General features: G+C 41.1%; 1 protein-coding gene across 2 annotated transcripts in view; it reads left to right on the top strand.

Annotated features, from left to right (window-relative positions):
- The window catches only part of LPIN2 (lipin 2), a 61,518-nt gene extending 47,878 nt beyond the window's left edge, over positions 1–13,640 (top strand). For both annotated transcript variants that reach the window (XM_006269515.4, XM_019490498.2), the window contains exons 14-20: positions 100–244; positions 1,481–1,629; positions 2,335–2,421; positions 5,211–5,363; positions 7,451–7,565; positions 8,731–8,834; positions 9,182–13,640. In XM_006269515.4, coding sequence (XP_006269577.1) covers positions 100–244; positions 1,481–1,629; positions 2,335–2,421; positions 5,211–5,363; positions 7,451–7,565; positions 8,731–8,834; positions 9,182–9,326 — 898 coding nt within the window. In that variant the 3' untranslated portion in view covers positions 9,327–13,640. The remainder of the gene's footprint in view (positions 1–99; positions 245–1,480; positions 1,630–2,334; positions 2,422–5,210; positions 5,364–7,450; positions 7,566–8,730; positions 8,835–9,181) is intronic.
- Positions 13,641–22,191: the final 8,551 nt, after the last annotated feature.

Here is a 22,191-nt window from a genome sequence, read left to right as displayed (position 1 = left end):
GCCTGAAATTAGTCTTACACTTAATAAAACACGTGTATTTTAAGCCATTACAAAAGCATTTTCTGTGGCTTACTTTTATTTTGGTTGCTGTTACATTAGGCCAACAGAAGATGATTCTTCTAGTGATGAAGGGTCACAGGAACTGAAAGAATCCCTAAAAATAGATTCTGCCCCATTGGATCATCCAAGCCAAGGCAACACTACCTCTTACAAGAAGTCACTTAGATTGTCTTCAGACCAAATAGTAAGTGATCTGTCCTTCTTATATGTAGAATCCCTGATACAATACAGGTTTATCTTTTTTCTTAACTAGGGTTATTTCTTTCCCTATCTTCAAGCACATTGGTTACTGTAAGTTTAAAGTAGGTCTAAAATTACTAATTAGGGTACTATATATAGCACTTCAGGCAAGGAATGATTGGATTTAAGACTGCTGCATTCCTTGCAGTCTTTCAAAAGACTTTGCAGTTCTGTTTTATGATGAAAAATCATCAAATACAATTTCCAAAACTGTATTACAGATGCATAAAAATGAGGTCAAATTTCTATATTAGAACACTGCCAACTAGCATGTCTTTGCACTTTTATTTTTTAAATTCCAATATCAAACTCTTAACTATCCAGTAGCACACATCTGAATTAGTAGACAGGATATAGTCAATTTAAACCACCCTTTTATATTAGTTATTTACAATTTTTAGACCAGATGTTTGACACTTTTCACAAAGCAAGAACTTAAATTCCATCTCTGTCCCTCTTTGAGAGATGATGTATTCAAGCAAAAGGTCACATCAATTAAATCTGTATCCACAATGGGACCTGTAACAGTAGCCACTATGGTACTAAAAACAAAGGCTGCAGGGCAGTAGGAGGTGAGGTGTCTTGCTCTGAGCGGGATTAGGTAACTATGGTGTTAAAGCAAAAACCAAAACAACCCCTGCCCCCCCCCCTCAAAAAAAAAACAAACAACTAAACTTAAAGAAGAACCTGCACACACACTTCTTTTCCATGACTGCTTAGTTAATTTAGGATAATTATGCATCAAGTTGCATCCATGAAAATGAGCAGAATAGAAAGGCATAGTAAGTGTGTTTTTTTTTTTTCCTGGGGAAGTGCTCAGAAGCTTATTGGATTTTTAATTGTATTCTTTTTACTTGAAAAAAAATTGCTGATCTAGAATGTTACATAATGTTGACATGTTCCTTTACTAGCAGATCACAGATGTTGGAAAATGACAGAGATCATTTATCTGTTAAGCAAAAGACAGATATCTTTTGTAACTTTATATCTTTTGTAGCTTTATAATTTTTGTGAAATGGTTTTAGTTTGGAGAAGCAATAATGACTCGACTTTGCTAGTAAGATCAAGTCCAGTTGACTTGCAAGAGCCTCCTACTCATTTTGTATAGTTAAGATGTTTAGAAATTATCTTTACAGAGCTGTATTCTTGATTGATTTGATTGTCTTGGCTTATTTTAAAGGCAAAACTGAAGCTCAGAGATGGCCCTAATGATGTTGTATTTAGTATTACAACCCAGTATCAAGGTACGTGCCGTTGCGCTGGAACTATATATCTGTGGAACTGGAATGACAAGATCATCATATCTGATATTGATGGCACAATAACCAAGCAAGTATCATAGGGATTTTTTGTTTTTCCTTTATATCTTGTATTATTTATGGCACACTTTTGAATACTAAAAAAAGATTAAAAAGCGTGGTCTGCAATGGTCTTTGCTGCTTTGAGGCAATTTGTGTTCCCATTTCCAATAATCATGCATGTTGCAGAAGAGCAATGTTAATGTTGTAATGCTGCTCAGATAATTATCTGTATTATAGTTATAACTTGTTTTCTCTATCAATTTAGCAGCTTGCTAGAGACAGGAAACAAGTCTACCAGGGTATATTGAACCTCAGTGTGGCTCAGTTCTTTGCTGCACCCACTAGAGCAGTGGTGGTGGTCAACTTGCAGCACATGCATCACAAATAGCATGAGCAGCCTCTGTGTGGCATGTGACAGATCAGGCAAGATACTGGCAGATGCAGCAGGACCCAGAAAGAAGAGCAGCAGGTTGGGCAAGGAGCCCAGGGCAGGACTGAAAGCTGAGTGGTGGATTGGGCCAGGGAGAGGGAGTGGCACTCAGGAAGAACACAGTTTAATTTGTAGCATTCATGCCAAAATGTTGGCCCACGCTTCACTAATGCATAAGTCAAAGAATTGCTTTGAAAGTTCCTGCAGATATTCATTGCAAAATGACAGATTCAGGTGCACGTGTTAAATGAAAACCTTCCAAGTTGTGTGATAAGCTGTGACGATCTTTGTTCTTGTTTTTAGGTCTGATGCTTTAGGACAGATTCTCCCACAGCTTGGCAAGGACTGGACCCATCAAGGCATCGCAAAGCTCTACCATTCTATCAATGAGTATGTATCTAACTGTGAATCAACTGGAGTTTTAAAAATTTGGGAATCACTGGCATATAATTCAGTAAATGTTAATTTAGTTGTTTTAAGTTAGACCTCTCTTTCATGTCAAAATAATCTAGTTCTGTCCTCTATCAACTAAATTATCACTTAAAGGGCACTTTGTGCCCAAAAGATTGTCTGCGGTCTCTCCCAACAAATAAAGTTGATCCAGTTAAAGGTATTATCAAAAAAATTGCTCCTATAGCCATACCTCTAAAAATGTACATATGCATAGACCAGCAATGGGCAAAATATGGCCTGTGGACTGGATTTGGCCCACCAGTTGTTTGGATACAGTCTGCAGGCTAGCGCCCACCAATTGACTGGATCTGGCCTGTGGCTGCCCCCACACCACTCTGCAACCTGCCTCCTCCTGCCAGGGACAGCTCATGCCATGGTCCCACCTGTGCCCACTAGCCCCAGCCAGTGCACACAGCTTCCTGATAGGGCTGGTCCCAGAACAGCTGAAGTGGAGCTGACTTGCCTGTGTGCTGCTAGGCTCCCCCTGCCTCCAGCAGTTCTTCCTCCTCCTGCCCCTGCTGTGCTGCTCTGAGCCGGGGGGGGAACTGTAGCCAGGCAGCTCCTGCCCTAGTGCACTGGGCTCCAGCTTCAGCATCTGACTGCCTTCCATCTGCTTTGCCTGCCCGGTGCAATAAACAGCCATCTGCAGGCGGCCAAGCAGGTGGAAGGCGGCTTGGAGCTGGATCCTTGTGTACTGAGACAGGAGTCATCTGGCTGCAGCTCCCCCCCCTGCCTAGTTGGGCATGTGGTGCCTAGCACATGTCCCCATGGTTCCTTGTGTTACCTGCTGCTTGGAGTGGCACAGCAGGGACAGAAGGAGGAAGAGCCGCTGGAACAGGGGGGAGCTGAGCAGTACCCAGGCAGCTGGAGCCGCACTGGGAGCAGCCCCGCCTGCAAGTTGTGTGCTGGCTGGGGTGGGCAGGAGCGGGCAGGGCTCAGCCTCTTGTGAAGTGCCACAGGGGCAGCTGTGTGCCGTATGGGAGAGGGGGTGGGAATGCACATGCACTACACAGGGGAGCTCTGCTCCATGTCCCCCTGCCTCCACAACCTATCCCACACCCACATATGCACACTCTGACCCCCACCCCCCAAACACACACAGAGAGTAAAACTTTATTTTGAGCTGTTATGCAATTGCCTCTATGCTACTCAGAAAACATAAAATGGACAAAAATATGTTTTGAAATAAAATGTTATAGTAGCTGTTTGATTTTTTTTTTTACTATATAATATCTTCTGAAAGCTTGTATGTGCGTGTACATGGATGGCTTGCCAAAACTTGTTAAGTGTCCATCGAGCTGAAATAATTGCCGACCTCCAGTGTAAACTAATGCGTATTAGGGATGTGTGAAATGGGCCATATTCAATTTGGATTTGGCCCGAATTGGGTGACAGTGATTCGATTAATTGATTCGGGTCACTGTCCCAATTAGATTTGGCCATATCCTATTCTGAAGATTTGATGCTGATTCAGAGAATCAGCAATTTGGCTGTAGACACAGCTTTAAATATTTTTTTTCTATGTACCTCGAGATAGCAGGCACAGCTTGTGAATGCTGAGACTGTGGGGTGGATGGAGCACGTGGGGTGGTGGCAGACCTGGAAGTGGACCAGAAGTACTTCCGGTCCACGTCTGGGTCCGCCGCCGAGCACGTGGGGGACCACCCCTGCACCCCCTGGCTTGGCAATCAGCCCCGGGGGGACCCCAGGTGCCCCCCCCCCGACCCAGGAGGCACCAGTTACCGAGCCATGGTGGGGTCCTTGCACAGTCCACATCAAACCTGAAAGTGGACCAGAAGTGGTTCTGGTCCACTTATGGGACTGTGCCAAGTGCACTGGTGACCCCCCACGCTCCCGTGGGATGCTCCATCTGCCTCAGCATTCACGAGCCACCTGGTACCTCGAGGTATGTAAAAAAAAAAAACAAAAAAAACCATAAAGCTGTGTGTATGTCTGAATCACTGAATCTCTCCAAATCGATTTGGAGGGTTCTGATTCGATTCAGAGAGATTTAAAAGGTCTTCTGACTTGATTTGGATTCAGGGATTCGGCCACCGAATCAGGCCGAATCCCCACCAAATCAAATCGGTGACCAAAGCTTCGCACAGCCCAAATTAATATGGCTTATACATGTAACCAGATGCATAATCAAATTCAGTTTTTCACGTAAAAAAGTTACTGTGCTTAAATCAGTAGGAAAATTTTTGCAAACTTACTATAAAGTTGTTTATGCTCCTTTCATTTTGAGCTGCATATCTTGGCCTGATGTACTAAAAATCTTTGTCCATAAACAAAGGTAAAATCATGTAACATTTGAATATGGGAGGCATTGCATGCAATTACATAGTGCTAAGTAACTACTGTAACTAATAAAGGTTTTCTGAAAGTGCTGTAGATGCTAATTTACAAAATTAAACAAAAATTTTAAGCAACTGGGAACTGGGTTATGCACATATCAAACCAGTGTAACAAGGTGGTCTTAGTAGCATTACTCTTGCTTTCTTTCCCTGTTGCTGTTTGTTTCTTAACCTTGCTTTTCAAGTCTTGCATTTAAATCATTGTAAGCTCTTCACAGAAGAGAATTCTCTTCCTGCTCTGTTTTGTACCGCTCACCCCAAAGGTCACTACCTTTGACTGATGCCTCTGGGCACTACCATAATACAATATTTATCTAGACCAAAGATTGCATTAGCTGGAATATGTACTAAGTCGAATGTTCTTCCTAGGAATGGCTATAAGTTTCTGTATTGCTCCGCCCGTGCCATTGGAATGGCAGATATGACAAGAGGGTATTTACACTGGGTGAATGACAAAGGAACAATCCTACCCAGAGGCCCCCTGATGTTGTCCCCCAGCAGCTTATTCTCTGCCTTTCATAGGTAAGTGCATAAGTACTCAGTTGCCAGTTTCCTACATGCAGAGTGGGGAAGAGAGGAAAGAAGTTTGAGAAATTGCATTAGCCAATATATAAGGTTAACAAATATCCTCTGCACCTTAGGTTTACCCCAGCAAGCTGAAGAGACTTTCTAGTTTTATCATGACCACTGTTGATTCTCTGGCAATGAAACATGATCATGTACATGTATTAAAGGTGTATTATATTACAACAGGTGAAATATAATTTTAGAAAAGGAGAGGCTTATTCACTTCCCCCCCTTCCATCCTGTGAATAATAGTTCATGTAAGATTCTATACTTATTGATACACTTCTTTTCAGAAAAGCGTGGCTGCAGAATTTGGAGAGTTAAATATCATATATTAATCTGAATTTCCCAGGTTTTGACTGAGTATACAGTATACTTATGTTGGTGATTCCTACATATAGGTAGGGTGGGTTACTTGCTGTTAAAACAGCAAGGGATTTCAGATGGCTGACATTTGACACAATCACATTGGAACAACTGGAATAATTTTTTGTTTGGGTAAGTCATTTTAAGAAATAAAATTAATGGTAACTGCAACTGTTAAGGGCCCCAGTTGTGCTCCTGCTTAAAGTTACTGGTAAAACTTCTATTGACCTTGGTGGGAGTAGAACTAGGAATCTGTCTAATATGTTCTCATTTGTCACTTTTAATTGGTTTAATCATCTTTTGAAGTTGGAGCAGTTCCATGAAAATTTACCAGTCCAGATGCAAAATCTGCTTGTCTGACTTGTTCATATTAACAGCAACATGTATAGAATTGGTAGTTCCAGTTTCATAGTTTCGTAGTAGGTAGGGTCAGAAGGGACCTGAGTATAGCTCATCAAGTCCGGTCCCCTGCCATGGGCAGAAAAGGATGCTGGGGTCAAACAACCCCGGCAAGGTGTCTGTCTAGCCTCCTTTTGAAAACCCCCAGGGTAGGAGCAAGCACCACGTCCCTTGGAAGTTGGTTCCAGATCATAGCTGCCCTGACTGTGAAGTAGTGCCTCCTGATATCTAGCTTGAATCTACTCTCAGTCAACTTATGGCCGTTATTCCTTGCTACTCCCAGTAGTGCTCAGGGGAACAGGGACTCTCCCATTACCTGCTGGTTTCCCTTGGCCAGTTTGTAAACAGCCACCAGATCCCCTCTCAGCCTTCTCTTGTGGAGACTGAACAGGTTCAGGTCCCATAGCCTCTCCTCATAGGGCCTGCCCTGCTGACCCCTGATCATGCGAGTGGCCCTCCTCTGGACCCTCTCGATGTTATCCACATCCTCCTGAAGTGCAGCACCCAGAACTGGACACAGTACTCCAAGTCTGACTAGTGTCGCATAGAGAGGAAGGATCACCTCTTTGGACCTGCTCGTGATGCATCTGTGGATGCATGACAAGGTGCAGTTAGCCTTCCTGATTTCAACCCCACATTGGCAGCCCATGTTAATCTTGGAGTCTATAATGACTCCAAGATCCTTTTCTGCCTCTGTGCTGATGAGAAGGGAGTTCCCCAGCCTGTAGGTATGCTGCTGGTTCTTTCTCCCTAGATGCAGTATCCTGCACTTGTCAGTATTGAATCCCATCTTATTCTCATTCGCCCACCCCGTAACCTGTCCAAATCAAATTGCAGCCTGTCCCTCCCCTCTAGCGTGCCCACTTCTCCCCACATCTTAGTGTCATCTGCAAATTTGAACAAGGTGCTTTTCACCCCCTCGTCCAAGTCGCTGATGAAGATGTTGAACAGTGCGGGTCCAAGGACTGAGCCCTGGGGGACCCCACTGCCCACATCCCTCCAGGTCGAAAATTACCTGTCCACAACCACTCTCTTGGTGCGGCCCTCCAGCCAATTGGCAACCCATCTAACTGTGTAGACATTGACACCACAATCTCCTAATTTTTTTAACGAGAATGGGGTGAGAGACGGTGTCAAAGGCCTTCCTGAAGTCCAGAAAAACTACATCCACTGCGTTATGCCATGTACTGTGAAAATGCAAACACCAGCTGAACAGGAAGAATTTGCCTCTCAAATTGGGATTCTAGATTCACTGATTTGTTCACATTTTATTCTAGGGAAGTGATAGAAAAGAAGCCTGAGAAGTTTAAAATTGAGTGTTTGAATGATATCAAGAACCTGTTTGCACCAAGTAAACAGCCTTTCTATGCTGCTTTTGGAAACAGGCCCAATGTAAGTCTTCACATTTCTAACTGAAGGGTTAAAAGCTCTATTAATACTTAATTTGTGAAGCAAGGGAAATAGCATATAATTTTAATACCAAATTGACCCCACATATGTCAACTTCAAGTTGAAGCTGAACAATTTCTGGTTCAATTTTTAGGGAAAACGACTACTTTAAGTTAACTGCAGATAAATTCCCTTTAGAAAGTCCCACAGGAGGATCAAATAACCCAAAGGATTAAACTAACTAAAAATACCAGAATAAGGTTGACCTCTTTTTTTGAAATTTGGTATTTTGCATGCACAAAAATATTGCAAGTCCAAAAATTAGTATTGTTGGAGGCTGAATTGTAAGTTGACTATGTATAAGTCAGATTCAACTTCTGTTGTTCTTTTGGAGGCGAGCAAAAAGGTTGATGTATACTCTGAAACAATATGTTAGTTTTATTGTCTGTTTTACAAATTGAGTAAGGGCACTAAACAATTATTTTTAGACCAAAGGAAAAATTAATAGATATTTAAGTGCCAGTCATACAAACACATGGTTGGGGGGAACCCTTCATGTACATATGTACTTCTGTAAGTCAGTAAAACTGCTCATGTGAGCAAAGCTACTTACACACGCACGTTTTCAGAGTCTGGCCCTTATTAGAGACATGACATTTTAGAAATACCGGAATATATAATAATGCTTACCACAGACTCTAAGAGGGAAAGTTGATTAATTCCATGCTACTCAGTCCAGAGTCTCTGCACATTCACGCATTCGTTTTGCTTATTAATTAATGTTTTCTCCATTTTAATGGGCACTTAAATCTTGAATTAGGAAGGAATACTCCTAAAACGTGTTGCTTTTTTATTCTATAAAATGAGCATTCTGCTAGAGAGTCACTGTTCTCTGGCCTTTGGTCTTTCTAAAGAGCTAGATACAGGGCATGCACATACATTTTGATAAAAACAGATTTTGGATTTTGTCAGGAATCCATTAAAATCTGAGGAAGAGTACTTTGTCTGAAAGTTGTTCAAAATCTCTCCCAGCTTTGCAGTTGGTCTAGTAAAAAATATGAACCTCAAAAATCCTTGTCTTTTGCTTTTTCTCACATAAAGAAATCTCAAAGTTGAAGCATATCATTTTTTCCTGAGCCAGTTCTTTGTTATTTTTTTTTCTTTGCAGGATGTATATGCCTACACGCAAGTGGGAGTTCCAGACTGTAGGATATTTACAGTGAACCCAAAGGGTGAACTGATCCAAGAACGGACCAAGGGAAACAAATCCTCGTAAGGCCACTTTTAGAGTTTCACTAAGGAAAAAAAAAAAGTGGTTCAGGCAAGGCAGTAACTACTGTGACAATGACTCTATAATACAGAATCCTAAGGAACTTGTGTAAGAAGGGGAAAAAACGCTCCCTGCTGGAAATCTTCAGCTTCAGATATTTGCTGAAACAAGTTCAGAAAGAAAATAAAACTGACAAAGTAAAATGAAAAATAGTTTTTGGAGGAGTGCTGCCCTTTGGAGTGGAGGCTTTTGGAATAGACTTCTAAAGCTGCTATTTGGTTACAATTACGTGAGGGCGAGACTGTAGAATAATAATCTTTCTTTTTTTCTTTCTTTTGTTTTAATATAGGTATTACAGACTAAGTGAGCTTGTGGAACATGTGTTCCCATTGCTTAATAAAGAACAGAGTTCTGCCTTTGCGTGCCCAGAATTCAGCTCCTTCTGCTATTGGCGTGAACCACTGCCTGAGGTGAACATGGAAGACCTGGCCTGAAGAGCACTGTTCCATCTCACTGAGATGGGATTTCTTGTTCAGCCATTTATCCTCAGTTTAAATATGAAGAAAGACCTCTACTGAAGATGCTAAATTTATACTTTGGTACCATAAGTCTTACTAAAGAAGACAGTTTAGCTCTGTGGGATTGGCACAAACAAACAGCAACGTTATTGTATTTCTGAATTTGCTTGTCTTAGCTTGACTCTTTAAAAAGGCATCTGGGATCAGCCTGTGAGATAGTAGCAACTTTGAGACAGTAGATGGCAACACAGAGGTGGAATTTTAGCTGCAAATTTGCAGTACCGTAGAGAGAAATCTTACCTTAAACATAGACCTTTTGTATTAGTCTCAAAATTATATTTTTTAAAAAGAAGCCAAAAAGTTTATGGAAGCTGCCAAATAGATTGTATCAGCCACATGAGAGCAGTCGTGGACCAGTGTTCAAATTCATTGTAGGCCATTTTATGGAAGAGCAGCTGCCTCAGACAACTGTGGCTCTTTCTCAAACAAAAAATAGAAAATATCTTAGACATTAATAGCCCTGGGGACTCTGAAGACCTAATGTTGCTCCTCAAAAGTAAACACATACTTTGCCACAAAAAAACAAGACAGTGTCTATTCAAGGTAAATGTAGCACCTGCTCATGTTAACTTGAGTCTCATACAGTTTTTAACATACAGCAATCAAAATGTTTTATGGGCTTGTTGCTTAAACTTTTTAAAATCAGTATTGTCTCAAGGTATTTGTATGGTTTTTGTTACTCACAGGCTATACCCTTCCACATCAAGTTTCAGTGCAGGGAAGGCTGAGAAAAGAGCTTTGTAGGACGGGGCAGGGAGGAGAGCCAGCATTGAGATGCAGGTAAATGTGCACATTTTATAGGCCAGTAAAAAGTATGTGCAGAATACATTCAGGGAATTGAATTACGAGACAATGAAGTATTTAATTTTTTAATCAGTCCTACTCCAGGGCCTTCCAGAATTTTGTATTGTGAGGTTTCAGCAGGTACGAGCCTACAGGTGAGGCTTATGGTCCAAATACTGTAGTGCAGAGTGCAGCCAGCACAGCACACTGGGGTAAATGACAAGCATTGCCATGTGGCTGTTCCTCAGTTTCCGATCCAATCCTGTAAACTGTTTCAGGTTCGAATTGTGCCACAGGTGTACTAATTGGCTCCAAAGCAGCTGGCTGGCAGTGTTTCCCTACTGAGTATCCCAAAGTCATTAACTGCAATGGATTTTCATGGTTTAGACTTATGAATTTACCCTTCAGAAAGAGGTAGGATGCATCTGGAACTGTTTGCTGGTTAGGGAGAGTGGAGACTAAGGTGGTTTAAGCCACTCTTTAAACTTGGGCCTGCTTGCAGGCTAGAGAGGCCCCAATTATTACTTAGATAACTTGGGCAGGCCCTCAGGATTACGATGGCTTCCCAAGACTGCCTTACGTTTTGCAGCAGTGTCCAGAATCTCCACAGTGCAGTAGGGTAAAGCGCTACCTTTTGTCCTTCCCGTTGCTGGTGCACTTTTGTAAAAATTCCTTATGGCATCTACTGCAGTGCCTGCACCAGGGGATTCCTCCCATATTGGAAATCAAATGTTTACGGCCTCTTTCACATTACTTTGATCCCCCTGTCTAATATAAAGGGGGCAAATTCTTACCTTCAGGCTGTCAGTGAGAGAGCACATTTGGTAGACATTTATTCCTTTTTTTTGAGCTGTGTGCTCTTAACCTGAAGTAGCATAAATGGAATCAAACCTAAATCAACTGGAATAAAGCTTTGGTGTGTAATTTGCATCAGTATATAATGGGGAAATACAGGGATGACCTGGATCCTCCCTTGTGCTTGAAAAAGGGAGGCCTTGTCAGCCCATACCTACCTGTGCATTGTGTGCCACACACAAAGCTGAATTAAATTGCAGCAGCCTCATCAAAGCATATTGTTTTCATGGCATGCTAGTAATATTCAGTGCAGTTTCTGGCTGTGCTACAAATCTACTTGATTTGAACTGAATTGGACTGAGGTTTTCCTCAAATGTTAAGATGCTGTTTTACAAGTTCTTCCTTCTAGTAGCCACAAATTGCACAGGGTTTATTCAGTCAAAAACCACAATCTTTTGCCTTCAGTGGATTTACTATCAAGCCCTAAAAATGCTGTTGGAAAAATGTAATGTTATTGCTGAGTTGTTTTACTGGATTCAAATGAGAACAGAATTTGTCTGTGCACTTTACATTGCTGCAATGGGCAAAACTTATAAACACCAGTCTTTAAAAGCCTTGTTTTATTTCCTCTCATTTCTTAAATGGGAAAGCATTGGTCAAGGGGTAAAATGCTCATGGCACGTGAAAACAGCTTTGAAAATTGGCGAGATTGGGGCTTTGAGGTCACTTAAGCACTTGTGAAGTTCTCCATAATAATAATGAAAGAAACCTTTTTTTATTTTTATTTTTTTCATAAAATGATCAGGGCTCTCCAGTGGTGGTTTGAATTTCCTTTCCTCTTTCTCAGTGGCCCTGGCTTTATGCAGGTTTTAAGTACTTCATGACAAATTTAAAATATTCAGGATAATTCCATATAGGGCAGAAAAAAAAGAAATTTTGCGAAGTGCTGGCTGTACCCTACTTGGCTACCTTTCTTTTGAACCAAAGTGCTTGTTTTCTATGTCTCCACATTTCAAGCGATGAATTTCCCACTTTCAGTGGGAAATGGACAACTCAAAAATAAAAAATAAAGAGCCCACCTTTTCTATAGAAGGAATTTAAAAACGAAAGAGGGACATGCGTCTCCTCTTCCATAGCTCTCCCTTCAGCTACTGCGAGCATTTGGGCTGTGCTAGGATTTTGGAGAGGGAAGAGTGAGGGCAGAGAGCTCTGCTTGTGCTACTAACCTTTTTTTTCATTTAGGGATTTTCCAAAAAGCACCTTTAATATAACCTCTTTCTGTGGGGTACCATTCTGCTTTTTGTTTCTGATGCAATGTAAGCATTCCAGAGTCTTCCTAATCGGGTTTTTTATTTTCATTTTTATTTTACCAACTTGTGTTTGGAACCCTGATAGATTGTTAATGTTTGTTTAAAATCCAGTTTGAGGGACTGAGCTTTGGTGGGTATGGTATGGTACATCTTACATACTTTACCTCGTGGACTCAAGAAGAGACATCTCGTACGTCTGTCAAATGGTGGGTTTGTGCTGTAAGGTTAATATGAAGTGATTGCATTAAAATTCTATGCGTCTCTTTCCTTTATTTCACTTTAATGGGAATAAGTGGCTTGAAATTAATGTCTGAAAACAAAGCTTGTGCTAAGCCTATTTCAGATCAGCACAAAAGTTAACTAATTCTTTCTATGAAAGAGGAGCTTTTATGTGTGTGTGTAAGCATGTGCGCGCGCGCACACAGCCCTTTTTAAGACTGTGTTGTTGAAGACGCAGATCCCCTTAGCATTGGAACTGTGTTAAATGTCATAACCTTCCGCAGTATTTATCTGGGGGTAGACGAGGAACATTGCAGTTCAGATATGGGCAGTCCATTGGACACCTGCCCATTTCTGTAGTGATTTAACATGATTAACTTATCATTTGTGTATATAGTGACTGTTTCTAGATTTTTTACTTTACCATGATTAAGCTTGTACTTCAAAATATAAGCTTTTCATCCTTAAGAGTGTAGAAGCGCAGGTGTGTCCTTGGATCATGTATTCTTAAATGCTTGTCATCAGCGTACGGTTTCTAGAATGATATACTCTTCAGCTGGAAAAGTCTTAACACTTCAAGCAACTTAATTGCACAACTTCTGAGGAAAAACTCTGGTTTGGTTTATTATAAAGTATTCAAACATGATATCTCTTTTTATTCAAGTTATCTAGAAGGACTCCTCTACATCTAAGGAGCTGCTTAAGAATAAGAAACTAAGTTTAACATCATTATGAAATATCAGGAATCTGTAGTGAATATGAGAAAGCTTTTGAAGTATCACTTTTGCCTGAAGAAGTTTTTCTGTGTTAAATCCTACCGAATTGTTTTTTAAAAGTGTTAACTATTTTCAGATGGAAGGTACGTTTTGATTTTATTTTGAGGGTAGAGAGAGCTCATCAGTACTTTCTATTTCATTATTCAGTTGAGAACATGTGAAATATTTGATTGTAAAACACCACAATCACTAATAAGATAGTGTGGTAAAAATCGTCAAATCTATGAACAAGCCAGTACAGTGTTTTTTGTCAAGACTGGACTATCTCGGGTAAATAACCCATACTTTGGTGCAATGTTTATTGATGTTCAAAACAATGTAACCACAATAAACAAATTTAAACTAAAGTTTTCTTCAGTTTGTTATTTTTAAAGTGCTAAAGTAATAAGGATTTATTTTCACTAGTATTTCATATTTTAGATGAAATCAGGTTCCCTTACTGAAAACACTTGAAAAAGCAAAAGGAATGCATGAGGTATGTGTTCCTCTCAAATACTTTTGGGGGTATTTGAAAGTGATTGATAAACAATTGCTGTTGGAAAACTTGCATTTAAATTTGCTAAGACTAGTATTGTTCTTTACTTTTCATTACCGTTAGTAAATGTGAGGTGCAGTTAGAGATCATCACCATGCTCTCCAGTTGACCCTTTGTAACACATGGCAGTTGAAAGTGTTTTGGTTGCTTGCATTGCTGTGAAATTCTACAGGAGATGTTATTGTGTACGATAATTACTTAAAATGACAGAAAGGTTAGATCTTCCAGATTAGTTGCATTATTGTTTTGACCACACTTGGATTCTGTCAAGGAAATGGAAACAGTCCTGTTCTGCCATTTAAGAAGGGACATTGCAACTACAAGCTGGGTCAAACGACTTGACTGTCCAAAAGATTTTGATGTCTGCACACCTGCACCAAAACTAACATCCAAGAGACTCCTCTCCAACAGCTGCAGTTCCCGTCTTTTCAAGCATGTAGATTCAGTGTCTGTTGAATACAATCTAGCACATTTTTATTGTTTAAGCATTAGTGATGGTGGGCAGGCTTAGCTTAAGGAAAAGGGTAAATCTAGTTAGAAGTATTAAAAGTTCCTAAGAGCTATTGATTTGATGGAATCTTTCCATGAACTGCTGTGTGCGCTTAGAAAAAGAGAATAGGAAGAGGAGAACTAAATGGTTGCAAGTAGTTAATATAGTGGCTTCTGTTTAAATGAGCTTAGTTAATAAGACCTGAATTCACATTACTGCTGGCTGTTGATCATCTATTGACTAAGCCAGGCTTCCTACCTATCATTGGCCCAAAACTGTATCACTTTTTTTGGAGCGAACTGTGCTTCTCCTAGCATGAAGCCACGCGTGGCAGTTTGGTTCTTCTCAGAGGAGCATATGACTGGAAAATCACCACTTCAAACTCTCACTCGCAGCAAGGACAATACCCGAAGCACTAAGAATACTCCATAGTATGAACAAATGCCAGTTGGGCACCGTCTAATTTTTGCCCTTATCAGTCTTACCTGATTACTTCCACATTGTGAGCTTTCTTATAGGTTTCTCTTTCCTAATTTCTTTTCCTCTTCTATTTCTTTCCACACCAACACTACGTCCCTCCCTTTTTTCAGCCCTGGTGTGAGAACACCATTCCTGTTAGTAGACTGAGCAGTAACAGATCCTTGAATGAGCAGCCTGCTCCTGTGTACTTGAATGAAGACGGGTTTGGTGAAAACTGCATGCATGATATCAAGTCCTCCACCAAACCCAGAGCAACATATTATACTGCATGAAGGCCTAAAACAGACAAGAGCCAGATAAAAATTTTGGCTGAGAATTTGAAGGGTGACTGACCGTGCAATTTAAAAAAAATCCAACACATCTGCTCACTGCTATGCAGCATTTAAAGAGGGTGCTCCAGAGGAGTGTAACAATTATACTTTGGTCCTTTTTCCATGTATACAGTCATTTTTCAGCAAGCATCTCTTGAAATCTGAGCGCTCAGTTTCTAGGCATTACCTTTATTATATATTATCAACTATAACAGCCCTATTGAGATGTTACTAACATTCCCTTTTCATATCTGAGAGAGAAAATTAAATGTCTATGCTATAATCTGTTTATATATGCTCCTCCTAGCAGGTGCTCCAAACATTTGTATTACACATCTTTAAAATCTCATTATTTGCTTTGAACCTAAAATATTTTAATTTGGAAGTGGGGGGAGGGTGTGAAATGGGTTCATGCCTTGCTCTGACATTGTCCTATACTATGTTGTGGGAAATTTGTTGAAGCGGGTGCAAACTGATAACAGGATAATATTGCCCTCTTTGGGTTTTGTGGTGCTTTAAGATATTTATTCCACTTGCTGGCCTTCATGTCTTGTCCTGCTGACTCAGTTCCAGTAGACAGCATATTTCACCATCCTCCATGTTTTACTTGCTGTTTTGGTGAATGATAATACCTGTCCATCACAATGTTACATGAATTAAAATGTATTGTTCACATGTTACTTCCAAGTGCATGATTTGTTCTGAGGATGTAATCTGATCTTGGCAGGGTCTCCTGGTTGCAGTTCAGGGAGGTCTTTAACTTCTCAGCCTGAAGGCTTTGGTCTTGCTCATGTCAGTTTTTCCATCCAAGCAAATGTAGTGGGGGAAGTCTGGAGTTACAGACATCAAGAGTATGGATGCTTCTTGACAAGCATTTTAGTGGGCTGCTATCAATGCCTCCTTTGGGAGTGATTTTTCTTTTTTTTCATTTAAGATTATTGTGCTATATTTTCCTTACTACTTGCTGCTTTCTTTACTAGCCTTAGCAATTTTAACAGTTTTGGCTTTGCCATTTGACTAGTTGCATGCAGTCCTGTAATGCAAGTGAATTCCCATTCCCATATATGTAGCACAAATTAACTTGCGTGTAAGCTCCATTGTCTAAAAGTACAGTTTGGGATCCCAGACATGTTGAAATGCTCATTGCTCTAATAAGGCTCAGTGTGGGGATCTCAGTGCATCTAGCTCTCAGAACAGTAACTTACAATAATGAGGTAGTTTATGGTTTCTGGTGAAAATATCCATTCCTGCTTTGCTTTAGGGTCTGTTGGGGATGCTATTTATTTTTGTTGTCTGTTTGGCTTGCATTTCTGCACATGTATCGCATCTGATCTCTGATATCCTTAGTCATGTTTGGCCAGTGTGTAGAGCTTCTAGTGTTCCAGATGCATGCTTTTATTCCAGAATGTCTCAAGTATCATCTTGAGAAATTCTATTAATGATCCATGTATTGTGATGTTAACCTCCTTTATATGATGCTGTTGTGTGCGCTCAGAGTATCTGAGTAGTTCTAGTATTTTCAAGAGAAAAATGAGGCTTCTGCACTAGTGTCTGGCTTTTCTGACAAAATGACTGGCTTGGGCAATGGTAAATCTTTGCCCTGTGGTTTGTTCTGATTCTTTCCAGCCTGCCTTGAAATTGTCATAGATCTGACTTGGATTATGCTTTCTGGCTGCTGGTTTTCTGTGGTTTTATTTCCTTGAACTCCTGGTTTTGTTCTGATGCCATAGTATCATGTTGCTGGATACAAGCTCACTACATACATGGCAGTCAGTTTCTTGTAATATACTTTCTAAGCAGTAACACTGCAGTTTCAGTAGGTTGCATTTGTAGACATTTTATGTGGGGGGTTTTTAATGCTCTCTTGGTTTGCAGCTACTTTCTACCAAATAGTTTTCTCATTCCTGAACATACTTGTTGAACTTTTTCCCCTTGAACAGTATTGTGAGAGGCTCCTTTTCAGACCTTTATGTAATTTTTCTCCAGTGATGGTAGTGGCCTTAATGGGAAAGCTGCCAACTTAACAAAAATGAAAGTGTGATACTTAGCTTCTGTTGCCCTGCCATCATGTTGCAGCTGCCTTTTTGTTTGTTTTTCGAATGAAATAGCATAGGATCAGCTTTTGATGTCAACATGATGCAGCCATCATGTTGTAATTGTGTCCATAGTGCATCTTTGTGCCTATTATTATTCCACCACAACAAGTTAATTAGCAGGAGACTACCTTTCTGGCAGGCATCCCCCAAGGGAAGCACCTACCCTGAGTGCCACTCGGATCCCCTTCCCTTGCCTCCTGCCACATATGCTGTTCTGCTTATTGCTCCCTGACTTACGTCACTGTGTTCCCTCCTCCTTTCCCAGTCTACTGCATGCTGCACAGAGGTTGCCCGTACCACTAGAGGTGTGCCATGGGTTGGCCACCCTTGAATTAGTTCATGTCTTAACAATAACCTTGAGTCACCCATTTGCTTAGTTTATCAATATTCACAGTAAGTTTTTCTCTAAATTCTTTATTAGGTTTGTATAAAAGCACCTTGACACTAGTATGGGCTGAAAATGCTATTGTCTCACTCACTTCTAAGGTTTTAGTACTGCTTTGACATCCAGATAAGGGCAGGAAACTTGTATTGCTACCAGACCTTTTTTTTTTTCCTGATTTTATAGGTCAGTAGGCCTAGATCCACTTCTGAGACGGGTCAGTCTTCACAGGCATAAGGGAAAGGTGAACCAAGACAGTGTAACACTCAGAATGTATTCCTTCCTCCACATAGTGTCCTTTCTCTCAGCCGCTCCCTGAAAGCAGTTATCAGAACTGCCAGGTGTTACATTATATCTATGTTGTTATAATCCCCCCTATGGGAAGCTATTGTAACACAAAAACATTGGCTATTGCTATCTTGATCACATTATGACCTTTGAATTTTGAATGCTACTTCTCATGGCACAAACAATTTGGGTGGAGGGAGGGAGTGACTTCTAAAGAATGTGGCTATGAGGTATCTGCTCTGTTACTGCTGACAGGCCTGCGGGCTAGGACCCTGGCCATCTGGCTTAACTGGGAAGTTGAGGAGGAGGAGGGAGGGAAATGAAGTGGCAAATTACTTGCTCTGTCTTTCTAGTCAACGTTCCTCCACTCCTCGTGGAAAAATTAATTGGGCTAGAAAACCAGCGTGACCTCACAGCTAAGCAGTTGGGGTGGGCAACTTGGGGGAGACCTGCGTTCCAGGTCTCTGAATTGGGTGTCAAACGTACAGTCTGGGGATCATCTGGCTTGAGGAGCTTCTCTCAGGCTGGACAACCCAATCCCAGATTTGGCCTATAATGCTTATCATCATGGCTTCCAGAGCTGTTGTGTTGGCACAGGTCAGCACATGGGGTTATTGCTGCTGCTGCTTGCCTTCCTTCCCCACAACCCCTGGCACTTACCCACCACTGAATTTCAATTTGTTGGTCACCAGTGGAAGCTGGCAACTGGAAAAGCAGGAGGAGGAGCAAGCAGCAATGGCACTAAATGCTTGGGTGCTCTCCCACCTGTGGTGAGAAGCTCTGCGGCCCGGCTTTGGACACAAGTCATCTGGCCTGCAAAAATCCCTGTGGGCCGGATGGCCCATCCCCTGGCAATGGCCTAGCTCTGGACTGCTGGCATGGAATAAAGCCCACCAACCATGCAGCTTTGACACCCCTGCTTTAAATGAATTATCCATATTTCCCCATTCACCTAACCACTAGTCTAGTGGTCACAATCTCTCTCATGCTTTTATTAGTATATAAATGTGTATATATATAGTGTGGAACTATACTATTAAAATACTAGTGGGGAATGCCAGATTCTCTCATCAGTGATTTTCTGCTGAAAGGGAGGAAATGGCAGTCCAAATAGTGTCTAGCAGGTTCAGTTCTCTCCACAGTTCTCTCTTAGGTGAGATCTCTAATGTCTACACTACTGGATAAAATGAGGGGAGGGGAAGACTACCAATACTACTACCACATGGTGGTATATGTATGGCCTGACCTAGTAGTATGTTTGTTATGAGCTTGCCTCCAGATGAGGCCTGCAGGCCATGTAGCATGCTCAGCAGGAGATCTGTTAAAACTATTTACAATTGTTCTGGAATTGCCTTGGTAAAAATATTGCTGAAAGTAAATCTCCAGGATTAGGTGGCAGTTGAGCCAGAGGTTTTCAAGATCTAAATTTTGGGCTTAGCCTACAGGGCAGTTAGGCAAGAATTAAATGGTTAAGTCCTTTCGTGGATCTAACTGGAAACTCCTATCCTTGCCTTTTAGATGTGTGTATATATACATCATTGGATTAAAAAACCAATATTTCAAGTGAGTTTAACTGCCAGCTGGATTTCCCTGAGCGCTCAGCTCACATTGTTTGTTTCCATGAGTCATTTTTAGGCTAGCCAACAATAATGTAACAATACTTGAGTCGCACGTAGCCTGGAGCCAACTTCTAGGCTTCTAGTTGAGCCTTTTGGGAGAAGTGTTTAAAAAGAAAAAAAATCCTGAACAAGAGGCAGTCCCTCTCTTTTCCCTACAGGAGGAGCAAACCCAGTTGACCTTGCAGAGTCTAGCTGTAACATGGCCCCTTCCTTACCTCTTCTCTACTATTTAAAAGATATTTGAAACCTGTAACAGTTTGAAGCAACTGTGAGGTCTGGACAGAGGAGGGGTTTGTACAACCCTTTTTCTGTGTTAAATATGTAGTTGGTAATGACCACTCTACCTGCTAATGTCTAATGCTGGACTAAAGGTCCAGCTATAGTAAACCTAAAACTGCTGGAGAAAAAGGACAGCAGTGCATCTTGCCTGTTAAATTCCTCGTGAAGTTCCTAGTGTGGCTGACGGACAGTAGGTCTTTCACTTGCAGTTTTTCTGCCATAAAATGTACACAACCCCAGCCTCGGCTGCTCAGTAAACTCTGTGCTTCCTAAAAGCCAAGAGTGTACAAAGACCTTTTAACACGCATGCTCCGTAAAAGTCCCATTGTGGATTCTCATGCTTTGCTGATAAAACAAAACAAAAACCCAATGTGAAACAATAGTTTGAAGAAACGTACTCATAAAACTGAGTAAAAATGGCTCTTCGATATCTGCTTCTTGGAATGAGCTCAGCTTTCAGGATGTGACTAGTTTGTTGTGGGAAAGCTACATCTCATTGCTTGGAAACAGAGTTGTTAAGGGCTATCTGTTCCAGAGCTATGCATTTATTTGACCTCAGATGGGACAGGATTTTAACTACAGGGAGTTTTCCCCTCATGTATAGGAACGGTGTTCATCCTGAGACTATTCACAGCTGTTTTGGATCTGCAAGTAGAAAAGTAGATTCTACAAATGACTGAAATAGATACAACTCTTAACATCACAGGCATGCTATTAAATCAGCAGTTTGTAGATGTCTACAAAACTGGAACATACCTCTGCGCTCTCTTTTTTGATTCTTTTCAGCCAGGAAAGAGATTAAAATGCTAACAAATCTAGTGAGCTAACACACGATTTACTTCATTGCTGCTCTTACTAAGCAGAAGGTAAGGCAGGGTGGTACTGTAGAGACTAGTACTTGACGTATGAACTTCTATAGGTGACAGCCAGCTCAACTGCAAGAACTCAACAGCCTATTGCCTATGAATTCCTCTCTAAATCAGTTCAGTCTCTGAAGTGCCAGCCTGCTCTACCTTCAGCCTGATTTCTGCACTTTTATTAAGGGCGATATGAAGAACCGGCACTTGGTGGGTGGGTCTAAATTTAGCTCCTCGTGCTAAGGAAGTTTTACTCTGTAAGCATCTCTAAAGAAATCAAACACCTTATTTGAAAATTTTAATCATTAGTAATGCTACAAGTAATGCGTGACTACTAAAAAGAAGACACACAGCCCAGGCAGTCTGTCATGTATTTGATGGTGCTGTACTCTGGATCATCATTTACCCCTTTTGATTTTTAGGTCTTACCCAAAGCAAAAAGGAAGAGAGAGGTTGTTTTTTTTTTTTCAAATGAAGCTTGTTAAATGACAGTTCGAGTCTGAATATGCATTTTCTGATCACTGATGATGCAGCTCTTCAGAACTGCTTTGATCTAAGTTACCAGATGAAGCAAGACCTTGGTTTTCAGAACAAATTGCCTTAAACATTCAGAGCTGAGGTCAGTTTTCTTCTCCACATCACGTAAAAACAACGGTTATGCATTTCACCACTGCATCTGCTGTCTGACTTCCTATTTAGCACCCAGAAGTGAAGAACCAGACTGAGGCACCAGATTTCCTTCATTTGTAAGGAAATGGTTCCAACTGCCTGGAAGTGGCACATCAGTAGTTACTGTGAGGTAGAGGAGTGTCAACTGCTCTTCAGGACCTACCTGTACTCTTGCTTTTTTATGCCTTTAGGAGATGAAAACTCACTGCTCTTCCACTCAAGGCTGAACTACCAAGTGGTAGCTTTCATCCACTGTGGGGGAAAAAGCATATGCATGGGCACATCATGTAACACAGTCCTATCCTTTACTTCATGGCCACTTCTGGCAAACTCAAGGATTCACCTTGGGTCTGAGAGGAGTTTGGTCTCCAAGCAGACCAAATACCACCCCCCACCCTTTGTTGTTGTTGTTGTTGTTGTTCAGAGTACCCAAGGTCAGTAATTCCCTGGAGCTGACTGTTCCCTGAAATGAAGTATCCTGGCCAGAGGTCAGGTCATTCCCATACACTCCCAGTTCCTCTTCCCTGTCGTAATGGAAATGTGAAGATATCAATTTGTAAATTTCAACAAAAATTGGAAGAAAAATGCCGAACTTTGAATGCGTGGTGGTGGGAATTAGCAGCTGTCCATTGGGGAGAGCTGATGTGAGTAAACTCTGTAGTAGGGAGTAACCAAAGAGTGTACTGGAGTGACCGGCAAGCTCTGAGTGCAGGTGTGTTGTTTGACACTTTCTTCTTTACGTACATGTAAAGGTGGGGAATAATAATTAGTTTAACTACTGTAACCACACCTTTCATGGTGGTGATATCAAGAAGTCTCCAAGGCAGAAGGAAAAGATGAAGAACTCAACATGGCTCATCAAACCACCACTCAGTTAAATATATAAACTGAA

Source organism: Alligator mississippiensis, chromosome 3 (assembly GCF_030867095.1).
Source record: "Alligator mississippiensis isolate rAllMis1 chromosome 3, rAllMis1, whole genome shotgun sequence".
NCBI lineage: Eukaryota > Metazoa > Chordata > Crocodylia > Alligatoridae > Alligator > Alligator mississippiensis.
The sequence above is the reverse complement of the archived record's forward strand: the minus strand, read 5'-3'. Positions and strand labels throughout refer to the sequence as shown.